This window comes from Rattus norvegicus, chromosome 10 (assembly GCF_036323735.1).
Source record: "Rattus norvegicus strain BN/NHsdMcwi chromosome 10, GRCr8, whole genome shotgun sequence".
NCBI classification, from domain to species: domain Eukaryota; kingdom Metazoa; phylum Chordata; class Mammalia; order Rodentia; family Muridae; genus Rattus; species Rattus norvegicus.
This window is the reverse complement of record NC_086028.1, coordinates 54,780,809-54,798,013: the sequence shown is the minus strand read 5'-3', so window position 1 is coordinate 54,798,013 and position 17,205 is coordinate 54,780,809. Positions and strand designations below refer to the sequence as shown.

Genomic DNA, 17,205 nt, shown 5'->3' with positions numbered 1-17,205 from the left:
CAAAGCAAGATATTCAAGGGGGGGCAAAAACTGTAGAAATTAAGCGCCCTCTGCAGGCCAGGGAGGATAGGTGCTTTAAGAATTACCCCCAGGGGATGATAGGGGGAGCTCGTGTGGTTTTTCACCAAGGCCAGTTCAGACTACACCTCCCAGAAACCTCTAGGAACTCTCAAGCGCAGTAGGGTTCCTTCCTTCCCGCCTTACTGCTTAGACTCGGGTGGAGATGCGGCGAGCCTATCGGAAGGTGGCCCGACTCCCGCGAGAGTAAGAAACTCTGGCGGCGCCTAGCGACCCTAGGCGCTTCGCTTTGGACCTTCGTTTCCTCTGTTTGCTTTTGGTTGCGGGGTTCAGCTTACTCTTTCCGGAAGAGGAAAGCAGACTCGGGGCTGTGCAGTTCTGCGCCGGGACCCCTGGGAACGGTAATGCAGTCTAGCCTCGGCAGCTGGTAGCTGGCTCAACGAGGCTCGCCTAGTCTCTGCCTTCCGCTAGCTAAGTCTGCAGAATGAAGACGTCGGAGGAGCTACGCCTAGCTCCGGATAGCCTCCCTTCTGACCTGGTCCCAGCCCCAGTGCTCCAAGCTTCCCCCGCGGACAAAAATACAGACTCTGAACCGGTGCCTCCGCCATGCGGTGGAGATGACCAACTCCAGGTAGCCACAGATGCCGTGGCCAGCTCGGTTGTGTCCCAGGAGCTTCAACAAGGGGACTCAGCTCCTCTGGAAGTAGAATTTAATATTTCCAGTGAGTTGAGTCCTCGAATCGAGGAGCAAGAAGTTCCTGAAAATGCCAGCCTTCCTGTAGAAGAAACGAATCGGCCCGAGTTGGAGTCAGGGGAAGCCATGGAAGGTGTGTCTGAGGAACCCGCTGCAGTGGATGAGGGGGACATGTAAGTGACTCTGGAATCTGAGGAGCCTGGACCTGTGAAAATGACAGCCACCAGTCCTCAGCTCCATTCCTCTTCCATTTTGCTCTGCCGACCCACGTCTGTTTGTCCATCTCCTTTCCAGCTTTTGGAGCTACAGCTTCTCTCAGGTACCCCAATACCTCAGTGGCTCCTGGTCCGAGTTCAGCACCCGCTCCGAGAACTTCTTGAAAGGTTGCAAGTGGTAAGTATGACAGGCAAGGAGATGGCCCGCTTCGGGAGTTTCATCTTAAAACCTACCCATACTTGGCCCCTCGGGGTGGGATGACAGTCCTGTAATCTCAACATTATTTGGCTTGATTTGTCCATAGTGTGAGACCTTGTCTTAAAATAAAAACAGTAACAAAGTCGGGCGCATGCCTTTAATCTGGGCACACTGGAGGAAGAGTCAGGCAGATCTCTGAGTTCGAGGCTAGCCTGGTCTATGGGTCCAGTTCCAGGACAGCCAGGGCTACCTAGAGAAACTGTCTGGAGGGAAAGCAAAACAAAACAAAAGATAAAACAAACCCCAGGGTTTGTAGAGGAGCAATAGAATACCGGTGAGTACCTAGGTTAAGGCTTTTCCCCTTCCCTTCCCCTGTGGCTCCTTACTGCTAATTCTAGTATTGTGGATTTACCCCAGGGTGTCCAGCAGCCCAGCCCCTTTTTGCTTTGTTTTGAGATAGGGTCTTGTCAAGTTGCCCCCTGGCCTGGAGCTTGGTCCTCTGCCTCAGTCTCTCAGTAGCTGGAGTTACAGAAGCGTGTCACCACTCTCCCTCCACACCAGTCTGTCTCCCTTGAGCTGGTGTCTTCTCGAGGACTCAAAGGCTGAATGTAGCCTTAGCACTACAGCTGGAGATTGCAGCTCTGTCGGGTTTTCTAATTTTCCTGTGTTTTTAGGGCCCCTGACGGTTCCTGTATCTTGACCAATAGTGCTGACAATGTCCTACGGATTTACAACCTGCCCCCAGAACTGTACAGTGAAAGCGAGCAGGTGGATTATGCCGAAATGGTAAGGGTAGGGGCTGCACCTTCACCAGCCACCTCGATGCACGGTGGAGCCCTTCCTGCCGATGAACACAGTGTGTCCACGGGTCACCTGTTCACAGACAGGCTCCTCCTTCACCGTGGATTTCCACATAACGTCGTTTTCTGCCTTGAATTAGGAAGTCATTGAAAGACTAGTCAGTCTTTCTGTGTTTTCTGTGACAATGTGTGTTTCTAGGTGTTTATTGAATGATTTCCAGTTGGTGCTGGGGACTGGGGACGGAGCTCGGTCAGTAGAGTGCTTGCCTAGCGTTACACTCAGAGCTCGAGTTTGAGCCCCGACACTGCATCAGCTGGGTGTGCTGACTTACTGGTAATCACAGCTCTCCAGAGGTGGAGAAGAGGGATAAATTCGAGGTCATCCTCAACTGGACAGCAGGCTCTAGACTCCTGTGTTTGGGTTGGGCTTGTGTAGAAGTGAACCGTGGGGCTGGAGAGATGGCTCAGTGGTTAAGAGCACCCAACTGCTCTTCCAGAGGTCATGAGTTCAATTCCCAGCAACCACATGGTGGCTCACAACCATCTGTAAAGAGATCTGATGCCCTCTTCTGGTGTATCTGAAGACAGCTACAGTGTACTTAGATATATAATAAATAAAATAAATAAAAAAAAAAACACCTTATTTAAAAAAAAAAAACAAAAAAAAACAAAAAAAAAAAAAAGAAGTGAACCGTGGTTGAAGAGCTGGTTGTGTTTTTCTGGGTGGTGTGCAAATGCATGTCAGTAAGTAAATCATTGCACATTAAAACACATGCTCTAAAAGTCCCAGGCAGGTGCTTACTTCAGCCGGCAAGCTGCAGCGCACCTGAGCAGTGTTGTGAGACTCCATGTCTGTTTGCTCTCTCCCTCCTCCTTTCCATTAATCCCAGCACTTGGGAGGCAGGGGTGGGTGGATCTCTGGAAGCTTGAGGCTGGTCTGGTCTACTGATGGCATTCCAGGGCAGCTAGGGTTATATGGGAAAACCCTGTCTTGATAAAAAAAACAAAAACAAAAACAAAAACAAACAAACAAAAAAAAAACGAAACAAGATTTCTTTTTAATTTTTAAGTATGGGCATGGGTATGTGCTTCAGAGCTCAGAGGACTCTGCAGGTGGCAAGCAGGCAGGAAAGGGAATCTGGTTCAGGTTGGGTGCTAGGGGGTCTGACCTGAGGTAGTTTATTCCCAGTAGTAAGTGCAGTATAATTTGGGAAACTTTCCTGGTGTAATGCAATCTCAGTGCACAAGGGAGCGTAATTACATCGAGTCATTTTGTCATTTTGTCATTTATTCCAAGAAGATGGACTCTAGAGACTTAGGGCCTGTACTGGCTTTAGGGCCTAAGGAAGGGTCTGGCCTTATCCTGGCTATACAGGTGGTATGGAGGTCATTGGGGCTGTTAGCCACTTCTAGTCCTGGTTGTGGGAACGTGGGGAAGCCTCTGGCCATACAGAGGATACGAAGGCCATTTAGACTGTTAGGCATCTTGGGTCCTGGTTGTGGGAGCCTGGGGACTCCCTGGCTGTGAGGTTCATTTAGATTACTAGTCACCTCTGGTCCTGGTGGAAGGAACTTGATATGGCCTGGTCCAGCAGATAACACAGATCACAGGACTATTGAATGACTTCAGTCCCTAACTTTTTGGATGGAAGAATAGGGTTTTTACCTGGAGGCACAAGGATCTTTGTGTTCCCAGTAGAGAGCCGAGCTGGAGTTTGTAGGTAGTTTGAAACCATCTGACATGGGTGCTGAACTTGGGTCCTCTGCTAGTTAAATGCTCTTAACCTCTTAGCCATCTTTCTAGCCACCTCTTTGAGACAAGTCTCATGCTGGCTTCTAACATATTATGTGGCTGAGACTAGGCTTGAACTCCTAATTTTCCTCCCTCCTTTCAAGTTCTGGAAACTACAGGCATCATTTGTTGTCATGCCCAGGTAAAAAGTTGGTTTTTGTTGTTGTTTGTTTTTAAATTTTAAAATTGTTTTTTTTTTTTTTTTTTTTTTTGGTTCTTTTTTTCCGGAGCTGGGGACTGAACCCAGGGCCTTGCGCTTGCTAGGCAAGTGCTCTACCACTGAGCTAAATCCCCAACCCCTTTAAAATTGTTTTAATGTATATGAGTCTGAATATACATTTGTGCACCACATGCATACCATACAGGACCTATGGAAGCCAGAAGATAGGTCAGATCCCCTGGGACTAGAGTTTTAGACCATTGTTAGCTGTCATGTGGGTGCTAGTTATTGAACCCCAGGTCATCTAAAAGGGCACCCAGTGCTCTTAACTGCTGAGCCATCTCTCAGCATCCCTACTCCCCTACCCTTTTGCAACAAAATCTTAGGTAGAGAAGGATGGCCTCAAGCTCAAAGCAGCTAAATATCCAAGGATGGCCTTGAATTCCTGATTGGCTGGCTCCACCTATAAGAGCTGAGGTTGCCTGCCTAGTGCACATAGGCCCTGGGTTTAACTCCAGCACTGTCGGGAAATCTACACTCTCAGTTTTAAGAGGCTGGAAAGTCAAAGGTTAAGGCAGCATGTAGCAGGATTGTAGAAACAGTCCCATGTCCCCCACTATACCCGTTTGTCAAGCTTCTACCACTAAGCTAAACTGCTAGCCCCTTTCTCGTAGTATACATCCAACAATCTTATCCGGGAACCCAAACTCAGACCTCATTTAATCCTAATTTTCTTTGTTTTTTGTCAGTGTTTGTTTGTTTTGAGATGGGGTCTTGCTATGTAGCCTTGGCTGGCATGAAACTATGTAGCCCATGTAATGTATATGGGTGTTTTGCCTGTATATATGTCTATACCACATATGTGCCTGCAGGGGGCAGAAGAGGGCACTGGAACTGGTCACAGAAGCCTGTGATCTGCCATGTGTGTACTGGGAGTTGAACCCGGGTCCTCTAGAAGGGCAGCCAGTGTTCTAAGCACTGAGCCATCTCTCTACCTGCTTTTTTTTTCTCCTTTTTTTGAGCCACCATGTGGTTGCTGGGAATTGAACTCAGGACCTCTGGAAGAGCAGTCAGTGCTCTTAACCACTGAGCCATCTCTCCAGCCCTTCTCTCCTTTTTTTAATTGGCTTTTTTTTTTTTTTTAACATTTCAAATGTTATTCCCTTTCCCAGTTTCCCGTCCATAAGCCTCCTATCCCATCTCCCTCCCCCTTCTTCTAGAAGGGTGTTTCTAGCTGCTTTTTTTTTTTTTTTTTTTATATATAAGTACACACTGTAGCTGTCTTCAGATACACCAGAAGAGGGCATCGGATCTCTTTACAGATGGTTGTGAGCCACCATGTGGTTGCTGGGAATTGAACTCATAACCTCTGGAAGAACAGTCGGGTGCTCTTAACCACTGAGCCATCTCTCCAGCCCTCTAGCTGCTTTTTTTAATGTTTTTTGAGACAGGGTCTTACTATGGAGCCCTGGCTGGAATTCACTGTGCAGACTGGCCTCAAACTCAGAGATCCTGTTGTATCTGCTTCTGGATTGTCAGCCCCCCCCCCCCAACCCCCTTGAGATAAGGCCTCATCTGCAGATCGATCTTGAGTTCCATTAAGTAGCCACGGATGACCTTGAATTCCTGATCTTCACGCTTACATCTCCAAGTGCTGGGGTCACAGGCATGTGCCGCGATACCCTGCTCAAAGACATAGGTAGGAAAAAGCCTTTGTGTGCATGTGTGATAAGTGTGTATGCATCTTGGGGCGTGCAGAGGTCAGAACACACTCTGGGTATTGGTCACCGATTTCCACGTTGATTGACACAGGGTCTCTTGTTCAGTGCTGCAGGTGGCCTTTGAGCTTCTGGCGATTGTCTTGCCTCTAGTATCTTGTATCTAGTCATAGTTGCTCTGGAATTACAGGCATCTGGTAGAATTGGGTTGTGGAACCTCGGAAGGAAGGTGAGTGAACTTGATGGTTTGAGGTGGTAATGCCTGTGCGCTGAGGACACAGCAAATACTTGACAATTGGAGCAAGCAGATGTAAACTGAGGGGAATGGGTGCTGTTCTGAGGAAGTAGATGCATGATATCTCAGGCCCGCATGTAGTACGAATCCATTGCTTCTTGTCAGTTATTGTTCAGGTGAGGTTGTTGTAGCAGTTGTTGTTTTGTGATAGGGTTTCTCTGTGTAAGTCCTGGCTGGCCTGAAACTCAGCATGTAGACCAGGCTGTGCTGAACTCTGAACTCTCTGTCTACCTCTGCCTCCTCGGTGCTGGGATTAAAGGCCTGTGCTGCTGCTGCTGCTGCTGCTGCTGCTGCTGCTGCTGCTGCTGCTGCTGCTGCTGCTGGTCATGGCGTTTTGCCTGGTACATGTGAGATAGGCACTCAACCATGGAGCTGCAGCCCTGGTCCTTGTCTTCGTAGTTTTCGTTGTGGTTGTTCTTACTTTTCAATTTTAGAGATATCGAGGTTAGCCACATGGGAACAAACAGCCACATGGTGAGGAAAGGAGCTTTGGAGAAAGTAAAAAGGCTCAGGGAACTTCTTAAAGACAGTAGAAGGAAAAGGAGGGGGTTGGGGGTTTAGCTCAGTGGTAGAGCGCTTGCAAGGCCCTGGGTTCGGTCCCCAGCTCTGAAAAAAAGAAAAAAAAGGAAAAGGAGGTGGACTCAGAGCGGTGGAACCTCACGGTGGCTCACAGGAACTTAGACCTCGTTCTGTGTGACAGTGTCTTACTACACTGGCCAGGTTGGCCCCAAAGCCAGACCTGCTCCTTCCTCAGTGACTGACTAGGCATATGTCAGTGTGCCAAGCAGGTTCAGTAAATTTTTGTTGAACATTGTGTAAAAAGGGCTGTATTTTATGTCCTGAGGAATAGTCAGGCACAAAACAGGCCAAAGTCCCTGTCCACAGTGAAGCTAATATTCTGTGGGGAGAAATAGGTACTAAAAAGGAAGTAAAGTATCACCTGATAGATGCCACAGGAAAAATGAAGCAGGAAGGTAATGGTAAATCACAGGTTTAAGAGACGGCTAAGCAAGGGGCTGGGGATTTAGCTCAGCGGTAGAGCGCTTGCCTAGGAAGCGCAAGGCCCTGGGTTCGGTCCCCAGCTCCGGAAAAAAGAACCAAAAAAAAAAAAAAAAAAAAAAAAAGAGAGAGACGGCTAAGTAGGTGGGGCAGAGTGCTGCTTGCCTGTCTTGATTGATTTTTGTGATGTACATGGTGTTTTACCTGCATGCATATCTATCATTTATATATTGGGTGCCCTCAGATGCCAAAAGAGGACATCAGAGCGTCAGATCCTTTGGAACTGGAGTTACTGGAGGTTGTCAGGAGTTGTAGATGGTTGTGAGGCATCTTGTGGGTGCTGGAAATCCAACCCCACCCAGTCTAGACCTGGCACATACCTTTAATCCCAGTACTTAGAAAGCAGAGACAGGTGGATTTTTGGGAGTTCAAGGCTAGCCATGGCTACACAGTGAACACAGTGAGACCCTATTTTGGAAATAAGAAAAAAATAAAAAGAGTGTTTGGAGAAGCCCTCTCTATTAAGGCAACACTTAGGCAGAGACCTGGGGATAAAGGGGTGAGTGGAAGTGGAGCCCAGAGGAAGACAGACAGAACAGTGAATGAGCGAAGGGAGGGCTGGAGAGATGGCTCAGCCGTTAGGAACACTGGCTGCTCTTTATTGCCCAGTCTCACGTGGCAGCTCTGACTGGTCTATACTCCAGCTTCAGTGGTTCTAACACCCCCTTTGTCAAACCCTCCTTTGTGAACACCAGGTACACATGTGGTACACACATACGCAGCCAAAAAGAAAAGGAAAAATTACCGTTTCAAAAATAAAAAAATGCTATCTTCCAGTGAGATGACTCAGCAGATAGGAGTGCTTGCTGTGCATACCTCAGAGCTCGAGTTTAATTCATGAGACCCATGAGGAAAGAGAGACCTGTCTCCTAAAGTTGTCCTCTGCCCTCGTGTGCACTGTGATGTGCATGCATCCATTTTCACCCATATGTTACAGCAATAGTAAAGGTAACGGAAGGATCTGTAGGCAGCAAGATGGGTGGGGTGCTTGACAAAAGGGGCTAAGTAGGCTGCTAGCCAGAGCTCCAGAGGCTCCATCTTGTGCATCCTGACCTTGAAGTATATGTTGAGGAGGGGAGTGTGAGCCCTGGAGTCTGCTCAGCTCAGGAAGGCATGGACTTGGGACCTGAAGCACTGTGAAAAACATCTCCCTGCAGCTGTTGAAAAGCAGGAGGCAGAAGTATGAGCTGCAGGGCTACAGGCTCGTAAACAGCCCCAGTGCTTAGACAGCGCTTCCGGAAACATGGAAATAAAGGTCAAGTGCTGTCTTGTAAAGTGGTTGGTAATGGTGGCTTTCTCTTTGTTTGTTTGTTGGTATTGAGACCAGGTCTCATTCTACAGCTCAGAATGGCCTGAAGCTCACTACATACCCAAGGCTGACCTCGAGCTTCACACTAGAGCTCCTAACAGTAACATTACAGGCGATGAGGTAGCAGTGAAAATAATTTTATGGTTGGGGGTCACCACAACTGTATTGAAAGGTCGCAGCATCAGGAAGGTTAAGAACCACTGGTCCGCCCTTTCTAGGGAGCCAGTGAGAGTTTGTTAGGCCTACAATGGATTGGTGTGAAGAAGAGGTTATCATCAGAACCTGGACAGGAAAATCTGGTTGCTGGACATGGGCTATCCTGGGCTATGTAGCAAGCTCCAAGCCATTCTGAGCTGCAGAATGAGACTTTGTCTCAAAACGAATAAGCAAACGAAGAGAAAGGCACCATTACCGACCACCTTACAAGACAGCACTTGACATTTCAGTCGTTTCTGGAAACTGTCTAAGTACTGGGGCCATTTATGTGTCTGTAACCCTACATGGTTTTGATTCCTGCCTTTTTTCCTTTCAACAATTATATGCTAAATTTTTTTTTTTTTTACAGTGGTCCAGGTTTCATAGTTCCTGTGTTTAATGGTGTATGTTGAGTGCTTTTGATAGGTTTTGTTTAAAAAAACAAAGCCCTTCTCCTTTGGACATTTGAGTTTCTAGGATTTTAATAGCAGACATTATTCTTCAGCTACTCAGCTGCATGTGAGGCTGAGGCAGGGGGATTGAGAGGTCAAAGCGACCTGGCCTGCACAGTGACTATTACTAAGATTGTTCAGTGGGTATTTCCACATGCTACAGTGGCTACAGTGGTCTTTCCCCTTTCTCTTCCTGTCAGGAAAGCCCCTTTCACTGCCCGCCTACCCCCATTTCTGTTTTCTGTGTGTTTTTATTTAGTTTGGGTTTTTTTGTTTTTTTGTTTTCTTTTTTGAGACAAGAGTCTCACTTTGTAACATGGGCTGGCATGGAACCCAGAGATGAGCCTGCATCTGCCTTCCTACTGTTAGGATTAAAGACATGATCTGTCACACCCAGCAAAAAAAGCTGAGGCAGGTTTTTATATGAAATTTATGTGTAAGAAATACCGTAGCTCCCATAGTGTTTGTGAATGTGGACATATGTCTACATCATATATCTATATATAGGTATTTCTTTATATGTTAATGGTTTATGATATAGAGAATTTGTTTTCCGAATTTTTCTTGTGCCTTCTATTTTTCTTGTTGTTAGCAATCTGTGTGTGAACTTGTTCCTTTGCAGCCTTGCTGCAAAGGTTTCTTCCCCCATCCCTGGTTTGTTTTGGGGTTCAGACTCTTAGCTTTATCCATGTTTATTAGAGCAGAGCTGTGTCCTCACCTGGTTCCATTTTATAGGTGGGGTCTTGATATCCCAAACTGACCTTGAAGTTAGATCTTTCTGCCTCAGCCTCTGGAGTGTGGGATTACAGGCATCTGCCCTTAGCTCTAGCTGAGTGGTCTCACTTTCCATGTCTGAGAGCTCAGTGTTTGAAAACCGGTAAGAGTCAGTTACAGTAGGACTGTAACTCAGGGCTGGCGTGCCTGCCTAGTGTATGAAGACGTTTTGGTATAGCTGGCCCTCTGCCTGTGCTTCCACCATGTACAACTGCAGAATATCTGATAAAACGTACTGAACACGTTTGGAACGTGTCTTCTCTCGTCATTACATCTCCTAAAGCATTCAGCATAGCAGCGATCCCTGTGGCATTTACACTGTAGTAGTGATTAAAAGTAACCTGGACATTGAGGCATGTGAGAGGGTTTGTGTAAGTTCTATGCAGATGCTACAGCATTTTACATAATCTATGAGACTGACCATCAACAGATTTTTGGTATGTTGTGGTACAGAGAAGAGATTGGATTTCCATATACCTGTGTGAACTAGGTCCTTCTCCCCATGTACCTTCCCCTCTTACCTTCTCTGTCTTTTCAGAGCTTTCTAGATCTCTTAGCTCCTCAGCCTGTCTCCTGACTTGTCATACCGTGTGTTCTTGCTGCCCCTCTGGCCCTCTAAGATACTCTGCATCCTTGGTATCCTTTTTGTATTGGTCAGAGAGGAGTCCTCATCCCCCGGTGCAAGAGCCAAGATTTCCTACTTCTGAGGATGTTGGCTCCTTAGCTCTCTGTGTCTCCATCATCATTGTGGCCTCAGTTAAGTCGGAAGCCAGAGTGTCATCCTGTAATCTCCTTCCCTGCCCTCCCGCATCGTTAAACTCTGATCTCGTTAAGCCTGTCTAATCTTGCTAATCACCCATTTTACTCCATCACCCTTGGACTTTATCAGGATCAGTTAATTGGGGCCTCACGTTCCTAACAGTGCTGCCTGTCTCCATATGCTCATGAACCTTCCTTACCCACTGGAGAGGTGGCTCAGTGGTTAAGAGCACTCGTTCATCTTGCAGAGGACCCAGGTTTTATTCCAAGCACCAAAATGGTGGATCACAACCATCTGCAACTCCTCTTGCAGGGGATCTGACACCCTTTTCTGACCTCTGAGGGCACTGGGCACACATGTGGTGCACATCCATACCTGCAGGCAGAGTGCTCATAAATGTAAAATGAAAATAAACGAGTAAGCCTCTGTCTTGCCCTAGATGTTGAGAGCACTGCTGATCAGAGCAGGCAGGATCCTCAGACTCCGTTAGACATGACAGTGAGGGGCAGAGAGCAAGGGAGTGTGAAAGTGTGGACAGCTTTTCAGAGGAGGGAGCACCTGGGCTCTGGAGGGATTTACATTCCATCAGGAGGAGTTACAGAGCAAGGGGAGGAGTATCATTATAAACAGACTGCTCTTAGGAGGCCTGTGGCTGAGAATAAATGGAATTGCTATCTCTTGGGGCCTGAGAATCAAAGTAGTGGATATTGTGATTTTTGTTTGTTTGTTTGTTTGCTTGCTTTTCAAGTCAGGGTTTCTCTGTGTAGCCCTGGCTGTCCTGGGACTCACTTTATAGAACAGGCTGACCTCAAACTCACAGAGATCCCACTTGCCTTGGCCTCCTGAGTACTGGGATTAAAGGCGTTATCAATAGAGAGGATCAGTAGGGATCAATAGTAGAGATGAGTTTTTCTTTTTCTTTCTTTCTTTTTTTTTTTTCGGAGCTGGGGACCAAACCCAGGGCCTTGCACTTGCTAGGCAAGCGCTCTACCACTGAGCTAAATCCCCAACCCCGAGATGAGTTTTGATAAGTGAATTACAGGTAGGAACAGACAGTGGAAGTCTTCACAAGGAAAAAGGTCTCCGTGGAGTCTCTGAAATACTTCAGCAGGAGAATGAATGATACTCTATAGAATCTGAACTTACAAAGTCTTGGGTCCAGTGTGGAGCATGGATGGGTAGGTTTGAAAGTAGGGTGGAGGGAGGTCTGGAGAGCACTGGGATGCTGCAGAAAAGCTGGCAAGAAGGCTATGGCTTGTGATGGGCTCTCAGGAAGAAAGATGAGTGAGGAGACAGAACCCTGGAGGGAAATTTGGCAGATTGGTGTTGGGCTAGGCCAGGAATGGAAAGACTGGTTAAGGATGGGGTGTTAACTTAGTTGGCTTTTCTGTGGCTGTGAGTAGAAACAAGTGGCACTGTTTACTTACTGGCTGTTCCCAAGCTCATGTTTAGCCACCGTGGTTTTTTTTTTTTTTTTTTTCTTTCTTTCTTTCTTTTTTCTTTTTTTCGGAGCTGGGGACCGAACCCAGGGCCTTGTTTAGCCTGTCTTAATATAGTCCAGGTTCACCAGCCCAGGGATGGCATACCTACAACAGGGTGGACCCTCCTACATCAACCAGCATGGAGAAACATACCCACAGGGCAGTGTGGTCTATGTGATCCCTCAGTGGAAGTTCCCTTGTCCTCTGTGCTTCCTGTCAGGTTGGCAGCTGAAGCAAGTATCATAGGTGCACACTAGACCTCAAGTCAGTACAGGGGCCCAGAACAGCAGCTGCTGGGTCTGCTAAGGATCAATAGAGCCTGTGGGAATCTAAGTGGAGCTAAGCTATCCCTCAGGTAGGCAGCGGTATGGATTCAGGGTGATGGGGTCAGGCTGGCCTCACTATTTAGTTCTCTGAACTAGTAGTGTCTTTTATCTTTGTTTCCCAAGCTCTGGATTCATAGCATGTGCCACCATATGTGGCTTAATTTTCTCTGTATTTCTTAGGCACATCGTTCTATAATTTTTTAAATCTATCTTTTTTTTTTTTAAAGATTTATTAATTTATTATATATAAGTACACTGTAGCTGTCCTCAGATACACCAGAAGAGGGCATCGGATCTCCTTACAGATGGTTGTGAGCCACCATGTGGTTGCTGGGAATTGAACTCAGGACCTCTGGAAGAGCAGTCGGGTGCTCTTAACCGCTGAGCCATCTCTCCAGCCCCCTAAATCTATCTTTCTACTAAGTATTTAAACGGTATTACACCAAGCTCTTTGTTGACTTCACCCAATTGTGACTTCATTTTCTACGCTGTCACCCTGTGTGCCTACCATCCTTACTTTAGCTGCCAAACTGACAGGAACCTAGAGTCACCCAAGAATGAGTATATGAAGCAAAAGTTAAAAATAGGGCAAACTATCTTATGTTCACTTTACATTATGGATGGCAAGACCAAGTTATGCCGTAACAAAACACCATTTCACAGCCAGCGAACAGAAAAGGCAGGCACGGCCATAGCTGCTTGTAATCCCACCACTTTGAAGGCTGAAGCAAGAAGAGGAGCAGCCTCTGGCTTTGTGAGACGTCAGTGTTTTCCGGAGCTCAGCCCTGTTTACTCTCAGCAGCAGCATTTAAAAGTGCCTGGCGTTCTTTTTCTTCCTGGCATCGCCTGCATCTCGTTTTGTTTTTGTAGTGAGGAGGATCAAAGCTAGGGCTTTGAGCCACATTCCAGCACACTGTCAAACTTAAAATTATTTTGTTTTTTGCGTGTTGTTATTAGAGCGTGTGATGTAGATACCGGTGCGGGTGTGCTGTGGCAGCCTTGCCTTCTCTCCTTCCTTCTTCCTGTGAGATCAAACTAAGGTTTGCACAAACTAAGTTGCCTTCACCCACTGAGCTCACTCACTCCACCCCTGTTTTTCTCCGTTTTTATTTTGTTTGGAGAGAGTTTCATGTAGCCCTTTAAACTTGCCACTATCCAGGATTAACTTTGAACTCACTGTCCTCTTGCCTCTCTACCTCTGGAGTACTAAGATTATTGGATTACAGGCCCGAGGCATTTATGCCTGGTTTTATGTGGTGCTGGGGATCTAGCCCAGGGTTTTGTGGCTGTCAGGCAAGCTCCGCACCGACCCAGCCACTGCCCCTTGTCTTTCAGTATTTGAGGCAGTATCTTCCCATGGACCTTAGGTTGGTCTGTAAAATTTTATTTTAGATTTATTATTTTTGCTAGGCAGTAGTGGTCACACCTTTAATCCCAACACCTGGAGGCAGAGGCAGGCAGATCTCTGTGAGTTGGAGGACAGCCAGGACTACACAGAGAAACAAGAACAAAGGAACACATTTTTGGCTGCCTTGATCCTCTAAACCATCTTTCAGTCCTGGCCTAGTATTCTTCAGGCATCACAGGTTGGCCTTGAACTCACAGCAGTTCCTTCTGTCTTGGGTTCAAATAAATGCTGGGGTTACAGGCAAGAGACCGCTGGATAGAAAGGTCATAGGTACTTGCTTGTTTGTGGCAGAGAAGATTGACCCAAGGGCCTCATGCTGGCCAGACAGGTCTTCTACCACTGCAGTGTGCCCACAGCCCTCGCTTTGCTTTTTAAGTGTTCATTTGTGTGTTTGCTGAGGATGCGGCCTGCTCAGTAGAGAACCTGTCTCACAAACATAAAGCCCTTGGTTCCTTTCCCGGCAAAACAGGCTGTGATGACACACACCTGTGACCCTGTCCTCTGGAGGTGGAGGCAGGAGGATCAGAAGTTCAGGGCCAGGTACTGGAGAGATGGCTCAGTGGTTAAGAGCACTGACTGCTCTTCCAGAGGTCCTGAGTTCAATTCCCAGCAACCACATGGTGGCTCACAACCATCTGTAAAGAGATCTGACGCCCTCCTCTGGTGTGTCTGAAGACAGTGACAGTGTAGTTATATAGAATAAATAAATTAAAAAAAAGAAGTTCAGGGCCAGTCTGGGATCTAGGAAATCCTGTCTGGGGGCAAATATCTGGGGTGGTGCTACAGGTAGAGATGTTAGATTTCTAGAGCCATACACTGGAAGGAAAGAACCTATTCATCACTTGAGGTCGTCCTCTGGCTTCCACATGGTGCAGTGCTGTCTGAGCACACACATGCATGGTATTTCAGATGTCCTTGCAGCTTTGCACTTTTATTTATTTTTGCATTGCCGACGATCGGACTCAGGGCCTTGCGAGTGGCAGGCAATCAATGTTGCCGCTGTGCTAAATCCCTAGGGCCTGGTAATTTTTATAAGGGATAGAATGCCACAGACCCTGATTGGTTCTTTGTCTTTAGATTAGGGTATTATTTGTATCTTCCACAAGTGTTTAAAAGAATTCTGAATCTGCTGCCTTTGGTGGCCCGGCCTGACAGTAGTGCCTGAGTTGAATGCTAGAACAGTAAGGGTTCTGTTCTTTGTGCCCCACCTGCTTTCTCCTACCTCCTAAGTTAGTCTCCCACTGTCGCAGCTCCCCTCAGGCAGTGTACAAGTTTTTGCCTGCTTTCCCCCGCCAGTGACTCCAGCGTTCCCACATCTCTGTCCAGGTTCCTGTCCTGCGAATGGTAGAGGGTGACACCATCTATGATTACTGCTGGTATTCTCTGATGTCCTCCACCCAGCCAGACACCTCCTAGTAAGTGGTAGTGTCTCTCACTGTGCACTTCACTGTGGTCCCCATCATCCCCTTACCCAGCCCACACATCCAGTTTCAAGAAGGGCTACCAGGAAGGAGGGAGGGAGGGAGGAAAGGAGAGAGAAGGTGCTAAGAGTGTCCTTCTGACAGAAGCTGAGAGGGCTGGGCACTTGGCTTCCCTTTGACAGTCAGAGCCAGGTCTGAGTGACTGTGTTTCTCTTAGTGTGGCCAGCAGCAGCCGGGAGAACCCAATTCACATCTGGGATGCATTCACTGGAGAACTCCGGGCTTCCTTTCGCGCTTACAACCACCTGGTACTGACTCCCCTGCCCGGCACTGTGCTCCCTGTGGCCTGGCCCTCCTTCCTGGAAGAGAACTGAAGCTTTGCAGACCTTTTCCAGCCCTCTCTTGCCCCTAGGACGAGTTGACAGCGGCCCACTCACTCTGTTTCTCCCCGGATGGTTCCCAACTCTTTTGTGGCTTCAACCGGACTGTGCGTGTCTTTTCCACATCCAGGCCTGGCAGAGACTGTGAGGTGCGAACCACATTTGGTAAGCCTCCAAGGTGGGGGAGATGAGAGAGTCTTTCCTGGGAGGGGGCCTTGAGTGAGCTGGGGCACCTGTGGGAACCTGGGAGGCACGTGCCAGCTCCAGAGAGACAGAAGCCTCCGAGCATGGAGGAGACTCCTCAGGCTCTTGTGTTAGACAAGCATTGTACCACTGAACTTTAGAAAGGTGAAAGCGAAGGGGAGTCCCGTTCCCTGTAGGCCTTTAGTTCTCTATCCCTTCCAGGGAGAAGTTGGGTGTGAGAGGGAAGAGGGATGCTAAGTTCATTTGGGAACTGAGTGATCTGGGAACCATTAGAGATCTTTAGATTGCTTTCGACAGTCAGTGGGGGAATGAGTCCCAGTACGCACGTCAGTCCAGGGCAGGTGGAGGTCTGTAGCTAGTTAATGTCCTGTGCTAACTGTTTCCTTGTTTTCTCCCCAGCCAAAAAGCAGGGCCAGAGTGGCATCATCTCCTGTCTAGCCTTTAGTCCAGCCCAGCCCCTCTATGCCTGTGGCTCCTATGGCCGCACCCTGGGCCTGTATGCCTGGGATGATGGTTCACCTCTTGCCTTGCTGGGGGGCCATCAAGGAGGTATCACCCACCTTTGCTTTCACCCTGATGGCAACCTCTTCTTCTCAGGAGCCCGAAAGGTACTGGACAGGGCCCAAAGCACATGGGTAGTCAGGAGTGGGATGTCATTTGTTACGTGTTGAGACGTGCCAAGTACGAGGGATTCGGGGAGGCCGAGGTGGAGTCAGAGGAGAGGCTGACTCCAGACGCCTGTTCTTGTCCTCAGGATGCTGAACTTCTGTGCTGGGATCTCCGGCAGCCGGGCCACCTCCTGTGGTCTCTGAGTCGGGAAGTGACCACCAATCAGCGCATCTACTTTGATCTGGACCCGTAAGTGGTTGTGGCCCCTCCCAGGCTCAAGTAAGACTGTCAGAGTCTTGCCGCACCTGGATATGAATGGCCTCTACCCCACGGGCGGTGCCAGTGTAGCACAAGTCTCCTTCTTTCCCAGGAGCGGGCAGTTCCTAGTGAGTGGCAACACCAGTGGAGTTGTCTCCGTGTGGGACATCAGTGGAGCGTTCAGTGACTGCAAGCAGCTGGAGCCAGTGATGACTTTTCTGCCCCAGGACGACTGCACCAATGGAGTCAGGTCCTCAGTTCACTGAAGGAGCTTGGGGCCAGGGTTTGGGAGGAAGGTGGATCTCTCGGGGATTGTCCTGACCTAGGTGCTGACAGACTGCTCTCTTCTCCAGCCTTCACCCTACCTTGCCTCTGCTGGCCACTGCTTCTGGCCAGCGCATGTTTCCAGAGCCCACCAATAGCGGGGATGAAGGTGAGCCGGAGCTGGACCTTCCCCTGCTCTCCCTGCGCCACGCCCATCCTGAATGTCAGCTACAGCTCTGGTGGTGTGGAGGGGGACCTGACCCCAGTAACCCTGATGAGGACCAGGATGAGAAGGGACAAGGAAGGACAGAGGCTGTCGGAATGAGTTAATATAAAGACTTTGTATCACACTGGAGTCATTGTGTCTGTTTGGGGCGGCACGTGACTGGTGGGAGTTTGGTAGGGGCGGCAGTA

At 48.3% G+C, this 17,205-nt stretch overlaps 1 protein-coding gene across 3 annotated transcripts; it reads left to right on the top strand.

The window, feature by feature from the left end:
- Window positions 1–94: 94 nt before the first annotated feature.
- On the top strand, window positions 95–17,141 carry Wrap53 (WD repeat containing, antisense to TP53). Of its 3 annotated transcripts, NM_001007610.1 has the most exons (10): window positions 363–885; window positions 1,007–1,105; window positions 1,801–1,912; window positions 14,982–15,070; window positions 15,294–15,384; window positions 15,489–15,621; window positions 16,060–16,268; window positions 16,415–16,518; window positions 16,640–16,777; window positions 16,881–17,139. In NM_001007610.1, exons 1-10 carry the CDS (start codon window positions 503–505, stop codon window positions 17,119–17,121), a joined length of 1,599 nt encoding a protein of 532 aa, NP_001007611.1. In that variant the 5' UTR covers window positions 363–502; the 3' UTR covers window positions 17,122–17,139. The 3 variants fall into 3 exon arrangements, with proteins under 3 accessions (XP_038941375.1, NP_001007611.1, XP_038941374.1); XM_039085446.2 differs by lacking the exons at window positions 363–885; window positions 1,007–1,105 and having other exon boundaries at window positions 1,834–1,912; window positions 14,952–15,070; window positions 16,881–17,141; XM_039085447.2 differs by lacking the exons at window positions 16,415–16,518; window positions 16,640–16,777; window positions 16,881–17,139 and having other exon boundaries at window positions 95–885; window positions 15,489–15,605; window positions 16,060–16,237.
- Window positions 17,142–17,205: the final 64 nt, after the last annotated feature.